Source organism: Cnephaeus nilssonii (genome assembly GCF_951640355.1).
Source record: "Cnephaeus nilssonii genome assembly, chromosome: 2".
In the NCBI taxonomy this organism is placed as follows: Eukaryota; Metazoa; Chordata; class Mammalia; order Chiroptera; family Vespertilionidae; genus Cnephaeus; species Cnephaeus nilssonii.
In genome coordinates, this window is record NC_137073.1 from 67,489,858 (window position 1) to 67,510,469 (window position 20,612).

At 37.1% G+C, this 20,612-nt stretch overlaps 1 protein-coding gene across 2 annotated transcripts in view; it reads right to left on the minus strand.

Moving 5' to 3' along the window:
• Positions 1–20,612, minus strand: part of RASA1 (RAS p21 protein activator 1) — a 98,272-nt gene that overhangs the window by 33,153 nt on the left and 44,507 nt on the right. For both annotated transcript variants that reach the window (XM_079786940.1, XM_079786941.1), the window contains exons 2-8: positions 16,415–16,567; positions 15,286–15,421; positions 13,371–13,441; positions 11,525–11,642; positions 7,208–7,239; positions 2,441–2,493; positions 1,143–1,293 (exon numbers count right to left, since the gene is read on the minus strand). In XM_079786940.1, coding sequence (XP_079643066.1) covers positions 1,143–1,293; positions 2,441–2,493; positions 7,208–7,239; positions 11,525–11,642; positions 13,371–13,441; positions 15,286–15,421; positions 16,415–16,567 — 714 coding nt within the window. The remainder of the gene's footprint in view (positions 1–1,142; positions 1,294–2,440; positions 2,494–7,207; positions 7,240–11,524; positions 11,643–13,370; positions 13,442–15,285; positions 15,422–16,414; positions 16,568–20,612) is intronic.

A 20,612-nucleotide genomic window follows, 5' to 3' on the forward strand; every position in this document is an offset into this window, starting at 1 on the left:
AGAGCTCAAGTTGCAACTAGCTAGCTATTCAGTGAGGATGTCTAGATCAGAATGTAATGTAGAAAGTACTCAGCAGCTTATTTGTAAGGCGTGCAAAAGATCTGTCTAGACTCACATCTTCCATTTGATGCTTTATCAGTGTCTAGTGAACTTCTCACAAGCAGTAAGAACTGTTTTTGGTGTGTGTGTTTTTGTTATTCTGTGTTTTCCAAATAAACCAGCTCCTGAATCCCTATATACTTAAAGGTCAAGCTGGAATTGGGAGAAATTCTAAATGGAACAAAGAATGACACTGTATTTGAACTTTCATTTTAGCTTGTGCAAAACTCAAAATAGGAAAACAATACTACCTAGAGTTACCCGGTAAGGTAAAACCTTTATAGTCAGAAATAAAATGAAAGAGGACTTTCTGTTATGCAAAAATTGGTGACATCCTAGCATATGGTTTCTTTATTAATTTACTAGAGGCCCGATGCACGAAATTTGTGCAAGAGTAGGCCTTCCTTCCCCTGGCTGCCGGCACTGGCTTCCCTCTGGCACCCAGGACCCGGGCTTCCCTGGCAGCCCTGGCTTCGCCCAGAAGAAGCCCGGAAGGTCATCCAGAAGGACGTCCAATCTAATTAGCATATTACGCTTTTATTATTATAGATTTCCTAATCAAGTGACTAAAATCCATTCTGAGTTTTGGGACATGCAAAGAGTTTACTTAGAATTTTAAAGATGAGAAATAGGAACCATAATTACAAATAAGAAATATCAAATTTGAGAACAATCCAATTACATTTGTAGTAAGACTCTGGTTACTCTTTAAGAACTTTTTTCCTATTAAAATGCCTGATAAAAGAATGTATTTTCCTTTCTTAAGTGTTTTGCTCTCCTACAGATAATGATTTAGCAAATTTGCTGCATATAGCTTGTTCATAAATAATCAAAAAATTGTATAAATTTGAGGAAAATAAGTTATTAATTTATATTCATGTCTAAAGAATTCTTGGACATTACTACTCAATTATTAAAGGTTTTGTAACTTTAGATTTTAAAAAGTCAGAAATATTAATTTTGAATCTGATATAGTTATATTACTGAGATTTCGACTATTTTTGCAAAAGTAAAAGAAAACTAAAAAATTTCTCTCAACTTACCTGTTATAATATCGGCCTCCCATCATAAACTGATTATTTGGTGTTGGACATATTTTAAATCGCTGAATATTTTCACTGGTCCGAAAATAAAGTGAATAGTCACCAGGGGTATTGTCTGAGGGCCTCACAAGAAAACTGCAGACTTGGCCAACTGTAAAAATTAAGCTGTTAGTTTTATTCCCTAATTATCAAATAAAAATCATTAATATAATTGCAAAAGTACAATAAAAAATCATAAATGCATACTAATTTTCACCAGGAACTTATTTTATAATAAAGATAATCTTAAGACTTAAAAAAATTTTTTTCTAGTTATGAGTCACAAAACCCTTGACGTTGCTTGTCTTTATTATATATTAATACAGGACAGAAATCTGCAACAGTGACTTTTGGTTAATAATGTCAATACCTGTCAAACTTGGAAAAAATAATCTAAGCACAGTTAAGGGATATTAGTTAAAAATGCCACATTTTTTTGTAAATCCACTTAGTAAAGAAAAATCTAAAAAAAGTTACAGTAAATTTTACTTAGGAATATTCTGTACTTTATCAATGTTTCTGATTAAACACTAAAAAGTAGTGACTATAATAAAATGGTAACAAAAGCTTACAAAGGTAAATTAAAAACAATTGAAATATTTCCTCAACTTATAAAAACCAATACCCATGCACTATATTTCATTCAATAGGAACAGTCCTGAAAAGTCATATAGAAGCAAATCATTATATATTAATTTTAGAGAAGTCTTTTTGATATCTTTAATTGGCAGTGACTTAACACAAGATGCATTTGCCCTCTCTCTGTTTAAATCCTAACGACATAGATCAGAACTTGCTTGCTTTTAGCAAAGCAAAATAAACACTCAAAATATCAGACTTAATTTTTATGTAAATTACAAATTGTTCCAATCATTCCACCCAGGCACTTACTACTAAGTCATTTCATGTTCAATATAAAGAATTGGAATTAATGCAAAATTGTGTATGCAAGTGCTTATGTGTACTTTTAAGGGGAGAAAAATCACAAGAACCCCTCTCATCTGGTGCTGCTTTTGGAGAAGAGGACAGGGGCCTGAGGCAGAAGGAAAACATCACTGAATGTTATACTGCATGTATGCTTTCAACGAAAAACACCAAAAAACAAAAACACAAGTTTCTCAGTGCTGAGTAAGAAATTACAATATGCATAAATATCAAATGAATGCTAAAGGCAAAATAACATGATAAAATAGTTGGTTTGCTTTTTTAAAGTATTTTTAAATGAAGACATCAGAAAAGGCAAGTGAATATACGAGTACCTGTCATTAGTAAATTATAAGCTTCTTGTTTGGAAATTTTCCCATGGAACCATCTTAAAAAGAGAACAGTATTTTTGGCTGTTAAGTATAATTCAAACTGACAAAATAAATGCAATACAACTGATCAATTATCTCATTCCTTTTACATGTAAGTTACAACACTTTATAAACATGCATAAATTCAACAAAACAAGAAAAATTAGATCTAGTATGAACTACAATTTCCATATTAATTACCAATACAAAAACAGCAATGATTTTAATCCTGATAATGACAGTGTTACATCCTTACATCACAGCTAGTGTTCTCTTTTCTTTTTATTGGAAGGAAGGGGTGGTATAGGTAGAGCCCACTATAAAACCAGAATTTAAAAAAAGGTATAAATTCTCATATTTCTCTCAAAGTAAATTTTCATATAATATGTGATAAGTTCTCTCTTCAAAAAAATAAATAAATAAGTAAGGCTGATTCAGAGTTTACTAAAAATCAGAAAATAAGATTTAATAGATGACAACTCCAGATCAACTCTCTACCACTTTGCCATATATTCTTAGGGTCTACAATTGTTTTTAATAGTGGCTTAAAGAGCAAGTTGGAAAGTAGAAATACTACCAGAATAAAAATATAAGTGCTCTAAAATCCAATGTTACAGGTTTAGAGGCTATTCACACTGTTTTAAACTATCCATACTATTACTGATCAAAGTATTAAAATGTAACTGAATTTTTACCTTTTCACATGAAATGAATGAATGGAAAGTTAAGCTTTTAAATTATCTCTTTAACTCTATGCCAACCATTAACAGATCTCCTGGGACTCTCAATGCAAATTATGAACAATTCAAAGTCAAATATACAACACCTGGAGCAGTCTGGGTGGCCTTAAAAGGTAATAAGGTTCTATATTGCATTCAATTATATTCTAAATGATTATTTACTACAAATGCTAAAACAGGATTTCTATATTCCATGGAAGAGTTGATTAAATTACCTCCAATCCTATATTTACATAGCTAGAATAAAGGGGGAAAGGGGAATTTTAAGGAGGAGAGACAGCAAATGAAGTTTAAAGAACAAATTGATAATATCGTTTTCTGAAAGGATTCGATTTGAGTTTCTTCATTCATACATTTATTACCTATATGTAACATGTATATATTTCATGCACATAGTTTATACCACTGACAGAAAGACCAATCTCTGTTTTTTAGGAAGTCCCCATACTAATAAGAAAAAGTGACAAAAATACTGTATAACTATAAAAACAATGTAGAAAAACTAATAAAGCATAGTGAAAGAAAACTATGTGCTCAGGGCACTTTTGGAATAACAGAGAAGGGGCACACCAATTCTGTAGAGAGCATACAGTAAAGGAAGACTTCTTCGGAAGAGGGATGGATATATGAGTTAAGTCTTTAATAGGAATTAACCAAAAACAATGGAGGGGATTTCTGGCCTAGGAAGTACCTTGAGCAAAGGAGAAAAACAATAGTATGCATTTGAAGATCTTCAAGCTGGAGAGTATAATACTAGAAATGATAAGAGAGAGGACTAGGTCAGAGGATCCTTTTAGGTCCTACTAGGTAAAGATGGTGGAGAACCAGTAAAAAGTTTTAAGTGATAAAGTGATACAGTCAGATACATGTTTTAGATGATTCTGACTATTGGAAGAAAGGATCTGCAGAAGCTAAAGCATTAAGGAAGACCAACTTGGAGGTTGCTGCTACTCATCAAGTCCTGGTAAGAGATGAAAAGAGCCTGACCTGGACTACAGTGAAGACTGAGAAGAAGGCAAACATTCAAGAAATGTTTTAGAAGATAAAATTATCAGGACTTGGCATCTATATTACGAAAATAAGGAGCTGGAAAAACCACAGCTGAAGTTATACCACCTATTTAATCTCAAAGGGCACTGATGGGCGTTACTGAGGATGCTTCATTGCCAGTCTCCACCTTAAGAAATTAGAAGATGACAAATACATAAACCAACAATGCAAATTTAGTTTATGCTAAATACCTAATGAATAGAGAATTATAAAGTTCAAAATATTGAATAATTACAATGTTATTAAATCAAAAATGATTTCCAAGTGAAAGTGGGAATAACACTTTCTATGCTACAAGAAAACTGGATATTGTTTTAAATATTTACTAGCATTTGACATTTTTTCTTTTTTAAATATATGATATTATTTTAATAGGGATAAAAATATAGATTTCTAGCTGCTCTTGAAATACAAGAGGATTTCACAACACTAGACTCCCATTCTTGCACACATCAGTTAGAGTGGTCACCATACTGCAATAAAACACTTTCTAGTTTTCTAATCCCCTCAGTCTTCCCTAATGTAAAGTGTGGGTGCCAGTTGCCGTTTATTACCACAATGTTGGTTTCTTACTGTAGGGAAATAGTTCCACGTACCTTGATCTCTATCAAGAGAGAAAATAAGAAGGATCAAGAATATTTTAATTTGCCGAAACCAGTTTGGCTCAGTGGATAGAGCGTCGGCCTGCGGACTGGAAGGTCCCAGGTTCGATTCCGGTCAAGGGCATGTACCTTGGTTGCGGGCACATCCCCAGTAGGGGGTGTGCAGGAGGCAGCTGGTCGATGTTTCTCTCTCATCGACGATTCTAGCTCTCTATCCCTCTCCCTTCCTCCCTGTAAAAATCAATAAAATATATTTAAAATAAAAAAAAGAATATTTTAATTTGAGAAAAATGGGATATACACCTAGTCCATTTCATTTGTTTATATTATCTGTATGTACCCTCCAGGCATTCATTAGAATCTGTAATTCCTGATAGTAGGGAGGCTTCAAACTAATAGAGTGAGTAAGATACAGTGTCTCACTGATGAGATCCTATTTTGCAGCAACACAGAACGATACAGAAAATGAATTCATAAAAATACCTCATATGTTCCACTGAAGGAAGGGTGGGGAACTAAATAAAGTGGAGTATTTAGCTTAATGTTTTATGTTCTAATGATCAGAAACAAAATAAGCAAATATTTGAGAGGCAAGCTTTAAATTCCACCCATTAATGCTAACAGAATGGCAAGAAAACAATGTTTCATCAGAAACATATTAGAAGATGAGGTTATTAAAATGAGTAGAACAGAATTGGGATTAAGAGTTCAGATCTTCACCCTGGCCAGGTAGTTTAGATTACAGCGTTTTCCTGATAAGCCAAGGTTGCGGGTTTGATTCCCGGGTCAGAGCACATACAGGAAACAACCAATGAATGCATAAATAGGTGGGACAACGAATCTTTCAAAATAAAATAAAATAAAAAACACCAAAAAAAAACAATAAAACACCCAAAAATGAAAAACAAAGAGTTAAGATTTTCAAGAACAATAATACAATGCAAAGCTGAAACACCACATGGAGTGATTTCCCATAAGAGGTTATTGGTTACAGTTAGTAACTTCTGGAATATAAAAGACGAATGTGGCAAGTAGCAGTGTAGTAATGCTTGGGCTTTGAATTAGCCCTTACAAGATATGTAAAATCAGCCTAAAAAGATTATGAAAAGAAAGTCCTTGCAGAGTCTTATATGGTAAAGAACCATAATCTGGAGGAAAAGTTCTCTATCCACCCCCTCAAATACTTGAATCATCCTATATGATAAAAGGCTAATATGCAAATCAACCGAACGGTGGAACGACCGGTCGCTATGATGCACACTGACCACCAGGAGGCAGATGCTCAATGCAGGAGCTGCCCCCTTGTGGTCAGTGCACTCCCACAGGGGGAGTGCTGCTTAGCCAGAAGCCTGGCTCACAGCTGGCAAGCTCAGCGGCAATAGTAGGAGCCTCTCCCACCTCCACAGCAGTGCTAAGGATGTCCAAATGACAGCCGGGACTGCAAGAAGGCACAGGCTGAGCTGAGGGAGATCTCCCTCCCCCCCCCCGAGTGCACAAATTTCGTGCACCAGGCCTCTAGCCCTATATAAAAGCCTAATATGCTAAGTGTCCAGTCATCCGTTCAACCAATCAAAGCATAATATGCTAATGATATGCTAAGGCCGCTCAACCCCTTGTTATGATGTGCACTGACCACTAGGGGGCAGACAGCCAACCAGTCGACCAGTTGCTATGACGTGCACTGACCACCAGGGGGCAGACACTCTGACTGGTAGGTTAGCTTGCTGCTGGGGTCTGGCCAATCAGGACTGAGTGAGACGGACTGGACACGCCCTGGAGCCCTCTCGTGGTCCCTCCCTGGCTGGCCAACCTCCCGCATCCCTCCCCAGCCCCAACTGTGCACCCATGGGGTCCCTCGGCCTGGCCTGTGCTCTCTGGCAATCCGAGACTCCTCGTGGGATGTTGGAGAGCCAGTTTTGGCCTGATCCCACAGGCCAGGCCAAGGGACCCCACTGGTGCACCAATTCATGCACCAGGCCTCTGGTAAAATACATAAAAGCATGGTGATGAAAACAAAAAAATGCTATTAATAAATCAATAAGAAAAGAAAAAATATGAGGAATTGTGACGTTCATAATGTTATTAATGTAATGTTTACTAAAGAGTCTTTAGTGATATAAAATTTATATATAGGTATAAGCCACCTTCATTATTTAGAAATAACACTTTATCACTAGGTCCTCAAGAAAATATTTAAACAGCAGTTCCTAAGTCAAATAAGGTAAATTTTAAGTCAGCCACCAAAGTTATCAATTTTTTTAAAAATATTTTTTGGCCAAAGTTACCCAATTAGTAGGTTTACAATTTTTTTCCCCTTTTAATAATTCATACAAACTCACATTTTGCCTTCATGTGGATCTTCTTCCCGGCCCTAAAGGGAAAGATATTAAAACAGTATTTTGTATAATTAACTATTAACCTATTTTTATTAAAGTTAATAAAAAATCATACCTTTAAACATTTCTACCCTGCTCTTTATACACACACACACACACACACACACACACACACACACACACGAAAAGGTGTTTCTGTTGCAGAAATGTCTTTAACAAAACTCTCTCCTTACTCTTACTCTAATTCAGGCCCTTTTCCTAAACTATTACAGTAGCCCAACTAGTGCCCTATCCTGCCACTCCAATCCAGATTCATCAGTTTGTCTTACATTAAGAAACACCAAGACAAAAACAAATACATTTTTAAAACCAAACCTTTAAAACCGTCTACTGCCTAACAAATTCCTCATTTTATAACCAAAATCCTTTATCATATGACTCAAACCTATGTTTCCATTCTCATACTAACAATTCTCTTTAGGTATCTATTCCATTGTCACACATAACTTACCTAATTGCTTATCTACATTCTCCCAACACTGAAACTTATTTTACTTAAAATGTCCTTTCCACTCACTGCTTCCTGTTAGTTAAAACCTAAACCATCTAGACAGGATCTATCTGAAACACCATCTTATAAGTGAGGAACTGAGTCCCTAAAATGTAAATATGAAATTTTATTTTGAATAGAAAGGACATCCTTTTTTTATCATCTTTTGAACTTTATCTTACTCTATTTGACACTCCTATTTTTTAAGATATACCAGTGTTATTCATTCTATTATAGTGACCATAAGCATCTTAAACTCTTAGTGTTTCCTTGTTAACACTCATCACCAACACAACCACCAGCACAATGCTAGGCATATAATTTTCACTGAAAATACAGGGCGGGGCAAGAGTAGGTTTACAGCTTTGAGTGCACAAAACACAGAGCTAATTATTGTATTACTAGGAGCCCAGTGCGCAATTCAAAATCACGTGGCGCCACCCACCCTGGAGTCGCCGGTCTGGGCCTGCCTCCCTCCCCGGCCCCACAGCAGCCGCGGCCACTGCCGGTCCAGCCCTGCCTCCCTCTCCAGCCCTTGAAGCAGCCACAGCTGCTGCTGATCAGGCCTACCCCCAGTGTAGGCGTGCAGAGGCCCCTGCCACCCCACCCCCGATGCTGCGTGCGCAACCTCCTCCTGTCTGGTCGACTCGTTACGGCATCCTGGTTAATTAGCATATTTCTCTATTTTATACATATATATTTGTTTTTTTCCATATGAACAACTGTAAACCTACTTTTGCCATACCCAGTATAAGTTGAATTGTAGTTTTACCAAGCTTAGTACCTGGCACTAAGTTTTCAATGAATAATGAAAGAGAATAGAAAAATGACCTGACTATATATGGATATACTTCTCTCAATTAAGTTCTCACTCATTAAATACCTAACCAAACTAAAATCAAACATTCACTTAACGCCCATTATATTACAAAGCAGTATACTAAAAAACATTACATAAAAACAGAATATATTACCATTGCCCAAAAGGAGTTAATCTCTACAGAAGAGGTTTACACAATAAATCAATGTTACACAACGTAATGAAATATAAAATTAAGGTGCTACGGAAATACAAGATGAAACAATTTAACCTAAGAAAATCTAGAAATGCATAAAACCTCTGTGAAAGAAAGGGCAACACCTAAACTGAACGGGTAAAGATGAATCAATTTTACAAGGCAGCCTAGCAGGGCAGAAATGTCAAGGAAGAGGGAAAAGAATAGACCCAGAGACAATCATTCATTCAACAAATATTTACTGAATGCCTACTAATGCCAGACACTCTTCCAGGCAATGGGGATACATAACTGAGTCAGAGACAAACTCAGTTTACATTCTAGATTTAAAACATAAAAGTCTAAATGTGCCTGCAGAACAGTAATTAGAATTTCAGAGTGGGAAATTATTTAAATCCAATCACCAACTGAATTGAATGCCTGAAATCTAGACAACCTCTGATGGCTTTTCAATCTACAAGGAATCATCACTCTGTTCCAATGAAGATCATAATGAAAATTTATTCTGAATATTAAGAGTAAAAGATTTTTTATAACTCCAACTTGAAACTAGGCCACTAGTAATTCAAAGTATTAGTATATTCATTTTTAGAAGCCACATCACACTGTTTTCACACTGTTCACTCATACTGAGTTGTTAACTTTCTCTTATTTTTTTTCCTTTCCTTGTATTGACTTTAGATCATGTCTCCTGATCTTAAATTAAGCAATTTCTTTTTCTGTACTCATTAGGTAACTTTCACTTATTCTTAATAAAGTTTATCTTGTTAAATTTGACCCAGAATTCCAAAAGCTCAAGAAAAGTTCAATTATACTGTAATTCCTTTAAATAACCAGAAGAATGGGGGGAAGGGATTACAGCAGGAGGAGAAAATTCCAACATAAAAGTTTTAATTAAGAAATTTTGTAGCCGAAACCGGTTTGGCTCAATGGATAGAGCGTCGGTCTGCGGACTGGGGGGTCCCGGGTTCGATTCCGGTCAAGGGCATGTACATTGGCTGCGGGCACATCCCTGGTGGGGGGTGTGCAGGAGGCAGCTGGTCGATGTCTCTCTCTCGTCAATGTTTCTAGCTTTCTATCCCTCTCCCTTCCTCTCTGTAAAAAATCAATAAAATATATTTTTTAAAAAAAAAAAAAAAAAAAAAAGAAATTTTGTAGTAAAACCAATACAGGTAGTAAGTTTCTTCAGTTTGAACACTTCTTGCCTATCTACACTAATAAAAGAGAAAGATGCAAATTGACTGTACCTCTGTGACGCCCACCAGCCAATCATGAGTATGCAAATTAATCCAACAAAGATGGCAGGTTAATTTGCATACGCAGGCACAGAGCAAAGACTAAAGGCTCCGCCCGAGAGAAGACTGAAGACTGAAGGCTCCGCTGCGGCCGGAGTCAAGCTTGAAGGCTGAAGGCTTGGCTCCGCTCCACTGCGGCCCAGGTCCCAGGTGCCGGAGGAAAACCAGTGCCGGCAGCCAGGGGAAGGAAGGCCTATTGCACGAATCTTCATGCAATGGGCCTCTTGTATGGAATAAATATCTCTCCTACTGTAGAATACAGAATACTAATCTAAGGATTCAAAATTCTAATCTTAGCTCTTCTACTAAGTAACTATTGTGCCTATGAGTATAGAATATATCATACCATTTCCTTAACTCCTCATATAACTTACTTCTACATATCAAGATCTGGCTGCCAGAATAGGCATACAAGAGAACTAATAGCAAAGAAAAATATTTTCCATTGCTGTGTTCCTGCAACAATAATCAGAGCACAGGTTTCACAGCTTATTTCCAGGTTCATGGCATAATTTAAAAACATTAGTCCTGGCAGGTTAGGCTCAGTGGATAGAGCATTGGCCTGCAGAATGAAGGGTCCCGGGTTCGATTTTGGTCAAGGGCACATACCTCCATTGCAGGCTCGATCCCCAGCTCTGGTTGGAGTACATGGGGGAGGCAACCAATCGATGTCTCTCTCACATCCTATTTCTCTCTTTCTCTGTCTCTCCCCCTCCCTTCCACTCTTTCTAAAAATCAAGGAAAAATATCCTCAGGTGAGGGTTAACAAAATAAAAAAATAAAAACATTAGCTCTGAGGGTTCTAAAAGATAAACAAAAAAACATTCCATTTTTCTGGACAAATCCAAAAGGCAATGGTGAATTGCAAATTTGTAAAATAATGTTTGCTACGTTTCAGTGATACTTAGAGTATTGTCTCTGAAATGCAAATGCTGCTGGAATGCTGACCTGAAAATGTGCAAACCTTGATTATTTATACTGTTACTAATAATGTATTATGTGATGACAATAAAAACAAGGGGAATGCTTAAAATGTAGAACCATAAGATAATATGTGTGTAACATAACTGAGTTTTTCCAAGGTTACTGGAAAATTATACATAGATTTGGGAGATAAAGAATTTGAGATTCAATGATCAGTGACATAACATCATTTATGAGGAATATCAAGAAGACAAAAGAAATATAAATAAGCACAAATGCTAATACATTTTTTAATTCTTAGAAACTCATAAAACCTGAAAATTGGCAGCTATAGATTAAAACATGCTAACTTGGCTATGTTTTTAATAAATAAATAGCAATCACTAATAGTAAATACATTTTAATAAAAATTTGTGAAGTGAGGTTTATCATAGATAAAAATGTATTCATAGATAATTTCCCTGATTATAGACAAGTTCCACAATTTTACAAAAATTTAGAATTCTGAGAGTGAGAAAAACAGAACAAAACTTACCACCTCTTCTACTAGGTCTTCAACAATTAGGCCTTGTTCATCTGTTCTTAGATTTGTAACCCACATCCACCCATCTTCTAATTCATTATGAACGATGAACATATCTCCTTTTAAGAAACTGAAAATAGCAAGTATAAAGGTATTGACATTAAAATTTTAAACTTGAAAATTAGAGTAATCATGTAACACACCACAGAGATAATGATGATACCGGAAAATGCAACGGATTAAAGTCAAATACCCTGGGATTTTTGTCCTATTTCTAGCATTATCTACAAGTAAAATGTTTTATAATTAAAAATCTGAATTAATTTCCTTGTAGGTAAAACAGATTAATAAATGTCTCTGGACTATATGTATCATTGGATTATGGTTAGATTCAAATTGGAATTTTTGTAAACAATAATTACATGTGTATTGTAGGCTTTGGGGTATAACTCCAAGAAACCTGAACTTGGAAATTTAAGTGTCAATGTTATCTTTCAGAGGTAAATTAGATATAAAATTATAAACACAAAATAATTAACTCATTACACATACACAAGATACTTACTTTAGAAAAAGTTTATTTAACATAAGCACAATTAGCCTTATGAAAAAGCTTACAAGAATTAACAATTTTCTATTAAAAACGTTTGGTTTTATTTAATTCATTCAGACATCCATGAGCCAACAAGTATAGCATTCTTTCTTTAAAAGTGGTTCCAAGGAATATATTATGAGAACACATGCAAGCTTTTTGTTATCGATTTCTGAGTAGAGGGATGCCTATACTACCTAGTTCTTTTCATAGGAATCTAGATGTTTTCAACCTCCACACAATCAGAGGAGAAATATGTTGCTGATGTATGTCATCAATGTAAAACCATCAGTAATTCCTTGAACTTTCCTTTTTAGGCTTGAATAAATGCCTCTGAAGGCTTAAGGTTTCAAGATTGGTAGGATACTTCCATTGATCCTATTTCAATATCCATATGTGTCATATATTTCTTTATCAATTTTTCTTTCAATCTTAATATTCACAAACTGAAGTTCAATTAGGTAAATCTAAAAAACTTTTTTCCAGGCTATCTCAAGCTTCACGGTTTCTTGGACAAGTTTAAGAACAAAATACTTGTATATAACACTTTAGATGTACTCAATTTGAATAAGCATAGAATACTGCATTCTATATTTAAATAGCTTACTTTTATTTTATTTTACTTTTTAAAAATTTATTGGTGTGACACTGGATGTTCTTCATCCAGAAGAACATCCAGTCTAATTAGCATATTACGCTTTTATTATTATAGATTAAGCATAAAGGATAGTGTAAAAATTAAGTTACAAAATTTTTATTAAAACATTTCTTACATACCGTTATATTGGCTGGGCTGCAAAAATATTTGTTGTGGGCCGCGAGTTTGACATGCTTGGTATACAGCTACTATCTTGATTTGTGCTAAGGCCAGCAGTTTTACTGCCCATTACTTATGTACCATCAGTGCAAATGTCACAATGAAAAACGCAAATGTCTTATTATTATCATGAACAGTTGAGACACAGATGTCTTGTAGTAATAAAAATTAAAACAGAGTATAGAATATAACAGAACTCTCCTTACTTTCAGAGATAGTCTAATAAAAGCTAAGTTATTTCTCCTGTCATCTTCACTGTGGTCACTCTGATCCAAATCCACAATCTAAACAGATAAGCCAACTATGACTACAAAACATCAGATTCAATATTAAAAGCACCTTTACCTTGCTGCATGTTATTTCCTCAAATTCCAAAACCTTCCTGATCCAAGAGCAATAAGTTACTGAAGTCTTTCAAATGCTGATAAGTGAGAATATGTTGTAAGTACCTTATTTCATCAGTGTCTGGAACTTTTGTGTAAGGCAGAATGGCTCGAACACGCCTCCTATCTTCTACTGGCTAAAAACCATAAAAAAATGATTTACAAAAGTAAATAACCTTTTTATATCAAAGTCAAATCAAGTATGTCCACACAAAGTGAAAACCAATAAAAACCTACAGGCTCATTCAAACTACATCTTACTGATGCTCTAAATACCCAAAACCTGTAAATGTTTGTCTTGTTTTTATTGTTATTTTTATAGAAATTCTTGCAACAGTATAACTTTTTATCAAGCGTTATCAGCAATCAGTAAATCCTAATACGCAAATTGTTCGACCGGGAGTTCAACCGGAAGTTCAACCGCTCGCTATGATGTGTGCTGATCACTGGGGGCAGCGCGCAACATGGCGGGCGTTGGCAATGCGGCACTGGACGCTGCGGCCCCGATGGGCCCCAATGAGAGTGGGACCGTGGCAGGATGGTGGAGCAGGTGAGCAGGCAGTGCCAGGCCAAGGTGGGTGCAAGCAGGGGCCCACTTGCCCTGCAGACAGCGACCAGTTGCAGCAGCGGCGGGCAGGCCGCTGTCCAGCTCCCAGGCACTGAGGGAGCCAGGCTGGGAGCCAGGCCCCGACTGATCGCCCCACAGACAGTGACCAGTGGTCGGGTGATCAGGGCCGGGCCTCAGGCTGGGATGGGGAACTGGAGGTAGGTGGCAGTGATCAACATCCTGTGGCGCCCAGGTGGGGGGCTGCGACCTCTCACCAGCTACCTGGGGGCGGGGGTGACAGGGACGGGGAGGTGCGGTGAGAATGTGGGGTGTCTGCTGAGCTCATTCTCACTCCCCCTGCTACCCTCCCCTGGGATGCCAGGGCTTGCACGCCGGGGAAGCCCCAGCGCTCAGGTACCGGGCATCCACGCAGCCTCTTCCAGGTGAGCGGGGCCACAGCCTCCGGGACTGCATGGGCCGGTCAGGCTCCCCATGGGTTCGTGCAGGAGCTGGTCTACGAGGCCGGCCTGGAGAGAGCACACTGCCCACCCAGCTTCCATGCAGTGACGCTTAGCAGCCCACGCTGCACCCCGGCCCGCGGCATCCGGCTGTATTCACTGCATCTTTCTGTGGGTACTCGGGCGCTATGACTCAGGTGGAGGGGGGTACATGGGGGCTCAGGGCTCAGGTGCTGCCCAAGACCAGAGGTCAGCTGGGATCTGCCCTTCCATGCCAGACACTCATGCTTCGATCGCTGACCAGGCCTAAGGACCGCACCCATGCACAAATTTTGTTCACCGGGCCTCTAGTTTGAAATAAACTGTATGGACCATATAAATTAACCTTTCTCTGCTAATATATATACAGTATATATAGAAGGCATTTCAGAATCTTGCAGCAACTTCAGCATTAGCACCATGATATCACTAATTATTTCTCATTCATTCAAAAATATTTGTTAGGCTATCACTATACAGTACTGTAAAAAAATCAAGTAACTTAATTACAAAATTACAGAAAAATTATGTTATCTTTTATCTTAAAGAAGTTGTCAGTTTTGTACTGATACTAGGGGCAGAATTGAAGTTTAATACAACAAATACTTCTTAAATTATATTAAACTAGAGGCCTGTGCAAGAAATTCGTGCACGGGTAGGGTCCCTAGGCCTGGCCAGCAATCATGGCCCATCGAGGCCTTCCTTCCCCTGGTTGCCGGCTGCTGGGCCTTCCTTCATTCCGCACTGCCCCCTGGTGGTCAGCGCACATCATAGCAAGCAGTCGAACTCCAGGTCCGTAGAACTCCCAAGGGGACAATTTGCGTATTAGCCTTTTATTTTATAGGATAAACATCACAAGAAACTGAATGAGAGCTATTCCAATTAGTAAAGTGAAATAATAAAGTTTTGAAAGATATTTTATTCAAGTTTTACTTGCCTCTGGTGGTGCAACTGGATAAAGCAATTTTTCTCCTTTAAGCAAACAGGAAACATGACTGTAATAACCTATTAGGTCTGACAGTGAAGAAAAACGTCTTCCACCAATGTAGTAATCTCCACACATAGCAATAATCCTATTTGTATAGGAAAAAATACAGTATAACAAAAACCTTTAGAGATAATTTTGAAGACCAAGTTCCATAAAGAAATTATAAATCCATAATTTTCATACTCTTTTAACTGCATCCCTGTGTTAAAATACTACTTATTAGTATCTTCACCATATGCTAATTACTTGAGGTTATTTCTTCTACAAATATATATGCATGCATTTCATAAGAAATATATGTTAACACATAATAAATCTCAATTACACATTCATTAAAATATTTGTGAATCCATCCTCACATACGTCTTCTCGCTTTCCCGATGAATGACTGAATAGCAATTTTAATAAAAACCTCTGGCTAAAAGCAGCTTCTAGATCTCTTGAAATATTTACACAGTATAATAATTTCCATTCTACATGTGGTACTAATAAAAATTAAAATACAGTACAGAATATAACAGAACTCTTAAAGTTTATATTAAAATCTAAAAATCAAGGGTATACAAATATTTTATCCATTAACATTATAGGCATTAGATGATTTTTTCAATCATGCCCATAAAAATAAAAGCAAATAAAATATGTATATATATTTATACATACTGACTTTGATTATCTGTATTTGTAAATCTACATGCCCATTTAATTGAAATGAATATTTGTAAAGAGTTTCAGAACAGTGTAGCTAAAATGAAAGGGCACACACCTTTGACTCTTAAAAATTGTTTCCTGTATTTTTTGTTATTCTATATTTCTACTTTACCACTTAAAGTTTCCTTCTAATTTAAAGAATTTATACTTTAAAAGTAATAATTACATTTGGGGTTAGTATAGTAACACCAGTAATAAAACTGCTCTTAAACAAAAATATAAACATTCAACATCTATTCTAAATTGCTGATAAATCATTGAAATGAAAACAAATTTCCTTTTCCATTATTTAAATGTCATTGAGTCATTCACCTTTATTAAAATAAATATTTTTATGAACAGCCTCATAATGGAAATAAAAACTTACCTAAAATGGTTGACAACATTTGTCTGGCTAAGAAATGAAAGTACAAAAGACCCTGGCCTCCGATCACTCTCTCTTATAAGGTAACTGCCGGACTTCCCTGCCTGTCTGAGGCGTTCTTCTGCCATAGTTCTATCAAGTTTTCCATGATACCACCTAAGGGGAAAAATTACGAGATTAGAATAAAAATAGCAACCATAAAATTACTAATGATAGTTGAGTTACTAGAGGTTATAAATACCTTTGTAACTTGAACATTTACATTGTACTCTGAAGCAGTTTTTCCAGTTCTAACTCAACTGTTTTTAACTTCTCAGTCTCTCCAAAAGAATTCATTTACTTAGCTTTCAATATGCTCTATAAGCTTAGGCCTAATCATCTCACCTAATAAACTGCTTCCATTTCTGCCCATTTCTCTACCACCGAATTGTCTGTATGTTCAAGATACAAACACTTACTGCAATCAAATCCTTACTTAGAAAAATAAGAGTAAGATGGACAATGGAAACAAATGATTAATTTATTACTTCTCTACATACTAAGGAACCAAGATTGGACATAACAAAGCACATGGCACCTGTGAGAAAATAAAACTTCATTCCATTTTAGTGTTTTGCCCTAGAATAGGAAAATAGAATGACACTAATGGCTACTTTCTAATTTCCTATTTCATCAATAAGCTGATTATTTCCTTTGGTCTTACAATGATTTACTCCATAATGACTCATTTGAACTCAACTCCTCAAATTTATTTAACAAACATGTGAGGAATAAATAATTCCTTTTGTCGTTTTAACTTTTCTGCTCTCAGTTTAACTATATTCTACCTAACATACTACCAGATGCTCTGCTTAGATGACTGGCTATAATTCTGGCATCATTCATGCTAAGTCTATAAAAGTCTCATGGATTGACAGAAACAGAAGCATACTTAGAAACTGATTGGAATTTTCATATGGTCATGGTAACAAATCTACAAAGTAATTTTTATGAAATATTTTTACACTTTTAATGTTAGTCATCCAAACATATCCTCTGGTACTTGGACTCTAATTTGACACATTCCAAGGAAAACAATAAACATTGATATTACATTGAGATATTTAATATTTAGAGATAAGTCAGGCAAAACTGCCGAACTACTATGACTACTTTTGCTATAATAAATGGTTAGTATTATTCTTGACTCCTTGGTTTATTTAAAAACAAAACAAAAACCTTAAAACTCCTCAAAGTAATTATTTTTAGTTTTCTTTTAAAAACCAACCCACTTATCTGGAAGTCTGTGCATAAGACTGAAATAAAATAATGAAATAATCATGGAATTTCATTATAACTTAATAGAAAAAACAATTTTAAACAGTATTAGAAGAAGGGAAAGAACAATTAACATTGCATTCCTCTAAACTTCTAGTCTCAGTTCAACCATTACCTTTAAGGTTATTGACAAGTAAATTTAACTTTGAAGAGCATAGTTTTTTACATGTTTGTTTTTAATCTAAAAGGAAAAGTTTAGACTAATGATCATTGAAAGTTCCTTAAAGATCTAAAATTTAACAATATATGATCAGGACAAAATTTTTAAACTCTAGGAGAGAAGTTTACTTAGTTGCGAAAATACATGGAACTTCCTTGGTATATAAAGCCGGTAATTCTTTATTACAGTGGAGTAACGCCAAAGAGCAGATTTATAAATCAAACAAAGACAAAATTAAGGACAATTTTAAGTTTCTATTTGTGTGTACTTGATCTTAAATTCCCATTGTATTCTATGCAAAATATCAAGATTAAAATATTTTGTTTTTTGTTTATATATTTTACTGATTTTTTACAGAGAGGAAGAGAGAGGAATAGAGTTAGAAACATCGATGAGAGAGAAACATCAATCAGCTGCCTCTTGCACACCCGCTACTGGGGATGTGCCCGCAACCAAGGTACATGCCCTTGACCGGAATCGAACCTGGGACCCTTGAGTCCGCAGGCCGACGCTCTATCCACTGAGTCAAACCGGTTTCGGCAAAATTAAAATATTTTATTCAATTTCCTTTATCTTGTGAACTCACCATGAGACAACAGAGGTATGAGAGACATTACACAATTACTAATTCTATATAATAAAGAGGTAATATGCAAATTGACCCTCACGCCCTCACACAAGATGGCCGCCCCATGTGGTCAAAGATGGCCGCCACAAGATGGCCAGCAGGGGAGGGTAATTGTGGGCAACCAGGACGGCAGGGGAGGGCAGTTAGGGGCGACCAGGACGGCAGGGGAGGGCAGTTGGGGGCGACCAGGCCTGCAGGGGAGGGCAGTTGGGGGCGACCAGGGAGGGCAGTTGGGGGCAACCAGGCCAGCAGGGGAGGGCAGTTGGGGGTTACCAGGCCAGCAGGGGAGTAGTTAGGTGTCGATCAGGCTAGCAGGGGAGTGGTTAGGGGGAGATCAGGCTGGCAAGCAGAAGCGGTTAGGAGCAATCAGGCAGGCAGGCAGGCAGGCGAGTGGTTGGGAGCCAGCAGTCCCACAGGGATGGGGCCTAAACGGGCAGTCGGACATCCCTCGAGGGGTCCCAGATTGGAGAGGGTGCAGGCTGGGCTGAGGGACACCTCCCCCGCCCCGTGCACAAATTTTGTGCACCAGGCCTCTAGTATATATATAAAAGCCTAAGCGACCGCCAGTAGCTATGACACACAATGACCACCGGATTCGTGCACCGGTGGGGTTTCTCAACCTGGCCTGCAGGGATCCGGCTGAAACCAGCTCTCCAACATCCCCCGAGGGGTCCTGAATTGCGAGAGGGCACAGGCCAGGCCGAGGGACCCCAATGGTGCACGAATCTGTGCACCGGGCCTCTAGTCTATATATATATATATATATAAAAGACTAAGTGTCTGTCCGTCCGACTGGTAGCTCTGATGCGCACTGACCACCAGGAGACAGGTGCTCAACGCAGGAGCTGCCATGATGCAAACTGGTCATTTAAAAATAAACAACACCATGGACCTGGCGCCAACAAACCAACACTCGGCTTCCCCCAAGTGGGACACAGGCCCTGCCACCACCCTGGAGCAACACCCCACCAAATCGCAGCCAATGCTGCCAAGACCCCATGGCACAAAATGCGGTCCACAGCCCAGCCCAACCCAGAAACGGTCACTGTGAGCGCTGGGTAATGACGTCACGTAGCAATGCCTGGCTTCCTCTCCCTAGCAACTAGCATCGTTGGAGTTTCTTCAGCCCAGGAACCTGACTTGCTTTATAGCCAGGTGCAAACATTTTACGGTTTAACCAAATGTTTGTGAAGCATTTTCCCATGCCTCATCTCATTTGATCCTCACAGAAGTCCTGGAGTAGGTAGATAGGAGACTCAGTAGAATCCTATTTTCTTTTCATTAGCAAGGTGCAAATAGTGATATTAAAATATTTCTTCTAATGAATTTCCTTTCAACGTGCACGAATCCATGCACCAGGACACTAGTGTATAATAAATACCTAACTAAAGACATTGACTAATATATAAAAGATATACTTGTGATTTTTAGTTTTTACATATGTGTACCTTCTGGAAGATTTTGGCATTAAAATGGGTATTAAGTTCAAGACAGAAACAATGATCTAAAATAATAACTTTGGGTAAGAGATCAACCAAAGGACTTGTATGCATGCATATTAGCATAACCAATGGACATGGACACTGGGGAAGTGGGTGCTTGTCCTGGGGGAGGTGGTGGTGGGGGTCAATGGGGAAAAAGAAGACATATGTAATACTTTAAACAATAAAAAATAAAATAAAAATAAATAAAATAATAACTTTGTTTCCTGAATATTACTGACTCCCTTCATGCCAAACGCTCATAAGCTTTGAACACAAAGAGCAAAACATGCCAATTCTTGATTATGATTATAAACTGAAATTAAACTGTCCAACAATAAATCCTCAAGAAGTATTAAACATTCCCCTATTACAAGTGTCAGACTGCTCTAGAAAAAAATCGAATGGTCTTAAAACTCAGAATTTCTTGAATTATCTTGGTTGTTTACTTCAAATTATCAAGGTGAATCATAGTAAACAAAAATATTTTTAAAGTATATGCACCGATATTTTAAAGTTACTATTGAAGCATAAAAAGAACTTCAACTAAACTGTTACCATACATAGCCTTTATTTCATTTTAAAAATTAGAAATAAAAAGAAATCATTAGTATA